Source organism: Gavia stellata, chromosome 3 (genome assembly GCF_030936135.1).
Source record: "Gavia stellata isolate bGavSte3 chromosome 3, bGavSte3.hap2, whole genome shotgun sequence".
Lineage (NCBI taxonomy): Eukaryota > Metazoa > Chordata > Aves > Gaviiformes > Gaviidae > Gavia > Gavia stellata.
Window position 1 is genome coordinate 66,906,803 of NC_082596.1, and position 8,813 is coordinate 66,915,615.

General features: G+C 41.4%; 1 protein-coding gene across 1 annotated transcript in view; it reads left to right on the forward strand.

The window, feature by feature from the left end:
- The window catches only part of GLIPR2 (GLI pathogenesis related 2), a 30,079-nt gene extending 22,015 nt beyond the window's left edge, over positions 1 to 8,064 (forward strand). Inside the window, exons 4-5 of the mRNA XM_059815370.1 lie at positions 5,372 to 5,449; positions 6,520 to 8,064. Coding sequence (XP_059671353.1) covers positions 5,372 to 5,449; positions 6,520 to 6,680 — 239 coding nt within the window. The 3' untranslated portion in view covers positions 6,681 to 8,064. The remainder of the gene's footprint in view (positions 1 to 5,371; positions 5,450 to 6,519) is intronic.
- Positions 8,065 to 8,813: the final 749 nt, after the last annotated feature.

The following is an 8,813-nucleotide window of genomic DNA, read 5'->3' on the forward strand; positions in this document are numbered from 1 at the left end:
CTGGGTGTGCACACACAAACACACATATACAACATGTGCATATATGCAGGTGGCCACACACATCAGCACAGACAGAGGCAGTCAGCATTCACATGAACAGCGCCAGTGGCCTCACCCTATTCCCCTTTCTGGCTGATCGTGATGAAGTCAGACGAGGGGATCGAGTGCACTCTCAGTATGCAGACAACACCAAATTGGGCGGGAGTGTTGATCTGCTCGAGGGTGGGAAGGCTTTTCAGAGGGATTTGGACAGGCTGGATCGATGGGCCGAGGCCAATTCTATGAGGTTCAACAAGGCCAAGTGCCAGGTCCTGCACTTGGGTCACAACAACCCCATGCAACGCTACAGGCTTGGGGATGAGTGGCTGGAAAGCTGCCCGGCGGAAAAGGACCTGGGGATGCTGGTCGACAGCTGGCTGAATATGAGCCAGCAGTGTGCCCAGGTGGCCAAGAAGGCCAATGGCATCCTGGCTTGCATCAGAAATAGTGCGGCCAGCAGGAGTAGGGCCGCACCTCAAATACTGTGTTCAGGTTTGGGCCCCTCACTACAAGAAGGACATTGAGGTGCTGGAGCGTGTCCAGAGAAGGGTGACAAAGCTGATGAAAGGTCTGGAGCACAAGTCTGATGAGGAGCGGTTGAGAGAGCTGGGGTTGTTCAGTCTGGAGAAGAGGAGGCTGAGGGGAAACCTCATCACTCTCTACAACTACCTGAAAGGGGGTTGCAGAGAGGTGGGTGTTGGTCTCTTCTCCCACATGACAAGTGACAGGACAAGAGGAAATGGCCTCAAGTTGCGCCAGGGGAGGTTTAGATTGGATATTAGGGAAAATTTCTTCACTGAAAGGGTTGTCAGAGATTGGAACAGGCTGCCCAGGGAGGTGGTTGAGTCACCATCCCTGGAGGTCTTTAAAAGATGTGTAGATGTGGCACTTAGGGACATGGTTTAGTGGTGGACTTGCACACGCAGCTCTCTGGCCGTCGGCCAGGACCCCCCCTCCTTGTCCCTGCTCTAGCCATACGCTCCTGTAGCAACTCTTCCCAGGTCACTTCACCTACTCTAATCCAGCTTGCACTTCACTAGTGCTCACACACTTGCACTCACACTGGTGCTCCAGTTGCTGGCACCGCAGACACCGAGTTCCCGGCAACCCTTGGTCTGATATGAGCTTTTGGCATTCAGACACCCTCCCCCCCTCCATTCACACAGAATAGAGCTCCTCACGCAGGAGAACAGTTAGAAATGAGATTGAATAAGACAACAGGACAACCGAGCAGATGCAGGGTATGGCCAGGCAAGAGTACTGACACCTGTTTACATGCAGTGGCCCCTTTTTTTCTCTCTGCCCTTCAGAGTAGTATCAGCAGAAGAACTTTACACCAGGACTGTTAGTCCTATGTGTAGGCTGACCTCATGTTACTAGCTCATAGCTTGGGCAAAGACTAAATAAACATGACTGTGCTGTTCGGGACCAAGTCTTGGGCAGAATTATACTTGGGTACCAATTCAAGGGTTGTTGCATCAAGTTTTTGTGTGATGTAGCTATGTCCAGAGTCATGGTACTGATGATACTCATTAGAGTGAGATTCAGCCTGTTCAGAAATTAACATCTGGTGAGTCTAACTGAGCAGCTTATCAGTCAACTATTGCTAGGAGAAGGGTGGAGTCAAACTGTGTTTCCATAGAGAAGGTGTTGAAACTGTGAATGTGGTTTACAGCAATGCAAACAGGAAGGATATTTAAAAAAAAAAAGCAATCTACTAATTAGTTCTGCAAGTGGAGCAACAGAAGAGAAGCTGCAGCGCTGACTGTAGGACAGATTTGCATGCTTTTTGATAGCAGTAAACTTCTATTATTTCTGCTATAATCAGAAAAGAGGGGTGGGAGTGAGATTTCTTTTCTGTGTTCTTTCCTCCTGATTGAAATGCATTCTGAACAATAACCAACCCATGTTTTGGGGAGCTTTTTGGAGTGGGAGTTGTTTTCAATGAAACATTCAAATGCAAGGGAAACAGACACTAAATATAACTGCATCACTTATGCTGTAGTAATTTGAAATGGAAATACTGTGGTCAGTTCTCTGAACCAGCAAGTCTGAGGATGCAAGTTGCTGCAAAAGCAGGTAGGCTCAGTGCTCTGCTGACCCCTCCGCTGTTCTCTTTTGGGTCATTTTCTCTAGGCCCTGGGAAGCCTGGGGGTCACTGGGCTCAAAACAGAGTTTTCCCTTAGTCCCCTGTGTATCAGCTGTCACTTTCAACACTAGTTTGGCTTATGTCCCACCACTGCATTGTTTACTGCTCTCCAGGGGGCAAAGAATCAGAAGAAAAATACTGCGGAGGAAAGAGAGCGTGTTTAATCACTAGGTACCTATCTATCTTCCCATGTGGTAATAACTTCCACGTAGGAACCCCCTAACCTCCTGTGGCATATGACAGATATAATTCATTCCCTTCACTTCCAGCACACTTTAACGTGATTTCAAGACAGAGTCTGTCAAAAATTGCCAAGTCCTTTGGTCACCTTCTCTTTTGCCAGGAACAAGTCAGTCTTTAATTTCTCGCAGCCTATGATGCAATGACTCTTTTAATTCAAGGAGGATGACACCAATGCCATATAATGATAACCTGATCCAGCGCATGAAAAACAGAGCAGAGCTATCAGCTTCTAGGCTTTCACTGCCTGGCTGCAATAAGTTGCAAACTTTCATTCATGAAGGCTGGGAATTAACACATCATAGATTGTGCTACCTAACTATGCTCGTTGTCTTTCATGTACAGGATTGAGGTATTACCTGATGCCATTGCCAATTCCCTTGAATTAAAGAGTTACAAAATTTTCACATGATGGTATTCTTTAAATTTAAAAACAATTGAAGAGATACTGTGTTTGTCAAAACTTCCATGTGTCCTGCAGTATTTCCATTATGGAGATTTTAAGTTCTTGTCACATGGAACCTAGGTACACTTCTTAGAGCTACAGTAAGCAGAGTGGGGATGACTTTCTCTTGAACTGCTCTATATGTTATATCACATTGATATCTTAACAGAGGGAATGAAGTGCTGGTAGCAGTGGAAATGCAGTCCTACATCTGTAAAAATGCTACATACATAGTATAGTCACTTAAGCACTTGTACACATAAAATACATGTGCTGCATAAGATCTGATATGTCTGCAGTCACATTCTGTACTTCTGTTCCACCCAGCTTGCCACAAACAGCTCTAAATCCTTCATAGCTTTGAAATCTAGGGTGGGAAAGGATGATCTGTTTTGGGTTTGGTTTTTTTTACTATGTGCTTTTTCTTTTCCCTTTTTATTTTATTGCATAAAGATTGCTCTTTGCACTTTTTTCAGTCTTCATTTTAGTTTTAGTGTGAGTAACAAATGAACAGATATTTATTTGTTTTACAAACTTCAGCCATAAAACAGGTCTACAGGGTTTGTTGTTTGGCACAGGGAGAGCAGGGAAGGAAGGAACCTATTGTTATTCCTGAAACATTTACTTTGGAAAGCAAGAGAGGTTTTGCTACCTTTTATGTAGAAAATGTAAATTGACTCTATTAAGAGAGCACCATTCCTAACAAGCAGTGTGGCACAGATAACTTCATAGTACTTTCAGCTCACAAACCTCTCAAGAGATGGCATTTCATTCAGTATTTTCTTTTCAGTGACAGCTCTGACAGCCAGCTTGCCAGGCTAACAACGCCATCCTTTTAGCAGACTGCACTCATAAGCAGCTGAAGTTTAAAGAAGTTAACGCAGTGTCTGACTTCTAGAACCATGCAAGTTTAAGACTTTTTGCTGCAAAATAGCAAAACGTGAGTCATTGCTGATCTGCAGCCAACAGTCCACCAGGAACCAGCGTTCTTCATGACGGTAGACTTGACAGAGTTGGCAGCTTGCTATGAAATCAACTGGGCTTGCGTTACACTTCCTGGAATGCTAAGCAGAAATTTCATTATTGATGGAGCTCAGGGAGAAACCTGCCCCCTTCTGCCCCCAATGTTTGACACAAGAATTTCCTAACAACTAGTAGTGGAAAAGAAGTAACATTTGACTTTTGAGTACATAGCATCTGCAAGTTCTGGTCTGAGCTCCTGCCTGCTGTGCTGCCTGTTCCACCGGATCCATTGCAGATTATCAGAATCTCCTCCTTTCTATGAGGTTCCTTAACTGTTCAACGGAAAACAAGGAAGGATTATTTCTTTGGCAAACATCAACCTCAGAGACCCACAGACATGTAGTGCTACATCACTGGCCATAGTCATAGTCCTTATACAGCTGTGGTCAGTGAAAGCCTTTGATGAGATGAGCCAGCGCTGGACACAAGGACTTCCACACAGCAGCAGCTCCTAGGCATGTATATTTGAGGTGTCTGACTAGAGTACCCTGAGTTAGAGTGCCTCAAAGTGGACATCCACAATGGCTCAAGTGCTAAGTAAGAACCACTAAAAATGAATGCACTCAGAAACCTGAAGTATTAAATGCTGATGAGAACACGGAAAACTAGAGGATGTAATTTTTCTTTGGTTTGCTTGGAGCTGTAAGGGGATATGTTCATACACCTGCATCCACAGGTGGGAGGCCTCCCTGTAGAAAAGGTCCCTGTGCTTTTTTGCTTAGAAAATCTGGCAAGGCTCACTTAAGTCTTTTCAAACCCATTCCAAGAGGGAGGAGTTACAGAAGGTTGTGGGCAGAAAAAAATGTAAACTCAATGTGTTAAATTGCCAGATGGTTTCTTAGAGGACTGAAGGGATTTCTGCCCCATCTCGATCCAAATGCTGTGCCACACAGACCTCTCTTGTCCAAAGTTTTTTCTGACTTCAACATTGTAAAGGTTTAACCGCAGACAAGAACTGATGGGTGGTCCTGTTTCCTGATCTGTTGGTGATAGTATAGCGCTCTTCATCAGCTCTGCCCTACCAGACGAGCACCTTGCTGCAGAGATCTGCCCTGACCTGAATGAACTCCACCTGATTCTACAGCTGTTTCGTGTGTTGCGTGGCCAGGCTTTGAGACAGGCTGTGCCAGCCATGTGTCCCTGGCACTCCGGTGCAGCAAGTGATGGACTGTGTTTGTGTCAAGCAGAACTCAAGTCATTGATGGCATTGATGGCATGAGATGCTTAACAAAAAGCATCGGACTAATTAGTAACTGAGTAGCAACAGCTATTGCAAAACAATAAATACTTGGTAAGTCACATGTGCTACCATGTAACCTACATTTCAAAAACTCTTTTCAGTAAAAAGGCTGTTTCTCCATGTTTCTATAAGTTCTTGCTAGCTATTAACAGAAGATCTGGCTGGCCAGGCTATAAGTGAGCTACACTTCTGTGTTTATGTCATGATTCCACAGCAGATTTCTTTTGTCTTTCAGGAAAGGATGTGGCTGACAGATGGTACAGTGAAATAAAAAATTACAGCTTTCAAAACCCAGGTTTTTCTTCTGGGACAGGTAAGTTGAGATGGGGCACTGTTTCTTCAACAACACAGCTTTTATTTTAAGAAATTGGCTAGCCAACTTGTTTTGGTATTTTTCAAAAAAAAACCCCTTTATTTCTTAGAAAAAAAATTGAGGGGGAAAAAAAAATAAGAATTTCCCTGAAGTTTTATGTTGGAAACTCACAAAAGGGTAAAAGGAAACTGAGAAATGAGGAAGTAAGCAAAATTTGTGGTTTTTTTTAATATTATATTTTTCCTCTGACTCCGAAGTTGTTAAAAGACAACTTATTTTTACAGGAAATCAATTTGTAGAAAATACGAAATTGGAATCATATAGGTGTCTTACTAAATGTACTATGCTGTTGTTTACATTGACATGTGTCTTCTGCCAAGTTATATCACTGCAATCACAGAAGTAACTTCAGATGTACTTTGGAGATCAGCCACAGGCCATTGACTGCATATTGGCAATCTGATGTTAAATAAACATAAGAACATTGTTCCTTGAATAATACTCAAGCAAGAGATATACCCAAGCTTGTTTCAGATGAAGAAAATCACGTTTTTCTCCCACGGGGTCTGTCTATGCCTAGAGGGTACAACTGACAGAGCAGCACGATGCAGGGGCGACTATTACAACTAGGCAGAAAAAGCCACAAAAACAGTGTTACTTTGAATAGTTGCACCTGCAGACAGATGGGGGAGTATGAGATGGTCAAAGCAAATGAATAATCATCATTGTCAAAACTGCTATTCACACTGCAGGGAGTGAAGACCATGATTTCTTTGTTGAATTTTGTATCGGATACTCATCAAACTACTTCTTTCATGATTCTCTTACTAAGTATTCTTATTTGGCTATAGGACATGGAAATGTGAATAGTAGTGTGGAACCAGATCAGATCGGGCTTTTTCAGGACAAAATGCTAGCTGTAGTTTTCTTTTCATGTCCTTAGCTTGTTCTCCTGTTAGAGAAAGAAACGGCTTTGTATTGTTCTTTCTTTCCTCCCTCTCACGTGTTACAGGGAATGTTACAGGTACAGTACCTGAAATGAATGTATATATTTATCTCTCTTTCTTCAGGTCACTTCACAGCAATGGTTTGGAAGAACACAAAAAAGATGGGAGTTGGAAAAGCATCTGCTAGTGATGGCTCAACGTTTGTGGTGGCTAGATATGATCCAGCTGGAAATGTAGTAAATCCAGGCTATTATGAAGAAAATGTCCTTCCTCCAAGAAAATAACTTTTTTTTTTTAAAAACCTGGATTTGGGCTTAACAGTGTTTGAAATGAAGTACGATTCAATGAAATTTCCTGTTTGATACTGCTGTTCACTTCTCATTACAGAGGAAGCAATTACATGTTGCTTGAGTCGACCTGCACATGAGGTCCCTGTTGTTTCTGAGGGGGCTTCAGTTTATTTGAGGATGAAGTATATGCAGCATTTCTGAAGGGTAAAATTTATAAGGGTTTTTTTTTTAATAGTTTGCATGAACTCCATGTCAGCATGTGAGTAAGCACATGCTGGATGTCTCTCTTTAACAAGCAAATTTTTAGCTTTCTGTAAACTGAAGATACCAGCTTGTAATTATATCACATACTCCCAGTTTTCCAGTATTTTTTAATAACTCTAACTTCTTTGCGCTATCTATACCTCCTGCTACTGTGGGGCCTACTCTCTGCAGATGGAACATATGCAAAACTTCCTGTATGAAAGGTATACGTGTAAAATGTAGTGGCATTCAGAGCTATGTGTTTTTATTAAGAGGATCTCATGGAACACTAAAATGTTGCTGGCAAAATTGTATCCGTCAAGCAAGCTATAACTAATGCATGACCTGAAAGCTACGAAAATTTTTTAAATCCTAGCGTTACATTTTAGGTGCTAATATTTACAATCTATTTGAGATGAGTGTATTTCAAGTTGAGCTCCCATTTTACAGTTTACAATATGTACATTTTCTTATAATCAAATTGTTTACTTCTGTTACAGGAAAGCAAGATGCTGCCTTTTCTCTTACTTATGCACAAAGAAAGTTTCTTTGATGGAGCATGTTGGATTTAATTTCTCAATAACTTATTTTTATTTCCTGAGGAATATCTTCTGCAGGTGTCATGCTATACAGACAATAACATTCCCAAATCATCTCTTGTCTCCTTTAATAATGTCACAGTAGGAGGTATTCACATGGTCATTTAGTCTTTGTTCATATCATTCAATAATAGTAAAAATATATCACATCCTGGATTGATGCCCTGAAAAATTTCAGATTGAATTTCCTTAAAAGCAAGCAAGCAAAAATTCTGAGGACGCTTTTTTCTCTTATGAAATGTGGATTGGGCCATTTTGATCAGGTTCGTATACTGTGCTTCAATTTAGGGCTTTCTTTTCTTTGTAAATGTTTCTTTTAACTTCTGCTGAGGTTCTGTGTGCCAGAATATAGTTCATGAAGAATGCCATTACAGAAATATTTCTTTTTGTTTACACAGTTGTAATAAACTGCACTGTTATGGCTTGATTATATGTCACTGTGATTCTGTATGTTACAATCTTTTTGCTGTAACCAAGAATTTAACACATATAATGAACATCTGAAAATTAAATATTTTTGAATATGAATTACTCAAGCCTTTGCTGATACCTGAGTCTTTGTTGAATAATCTTCAAATTTTATTTCCAGGATAGTAACATATGACATTATTAGTTTTGCAACATGGAGCAAAAAAAAGCAACAAGTCTTCTAGTCCAGGAAAGAAAGAAGAGACCTTCTAAGAAATGATAAATCATACAGCAGATCATACATCATCCCTTTATACAAAGATTGAGCTAACACTTGAAGCTGAAGCTGAAGAGGCGTACCTCTTTCTCTCTTGAACTCCTGCTTTGCATCTCGTTTCATTTCTGCTGCTCCCTCTCTCGGTTGATGTGTTCCCAGTAAGGAATACCCACTCAGCTCCCACTTAGGTGGGTGTGTTTCAGTAACTGCAGTCTTGGGGCCTTCCCCTCTTCAACCCTCAGCTGGCAAATGTTGCAACTCCAAATAGGCTAATGTTTCGTGTGCAGCGCGTTATCATCCCTGAGAATGAAAACAAATAGGCTTGCTACAACTGACATAAAGGTAAAAGCTGATGTTAAATAAATTAATGGTATTAAAATACTTTATTTTTTCCTAATGGCATGGCTGCTATTTGCCCTATAATTCCTTGAATGGTTGGTGTAAAACTGTATATACCCCAGTTGAGCGAGTCAAGTCAGAATTTTTCTCTGCTGCCACCTAGTTTTTCTTCATGTCAGAGAGAACTGGGAAGGTAGGTAGAGAGAGGACAAAACAAAAAAAAGCTTGTAGTTATCTTTATTTAAAATGATAGTGGCAAGT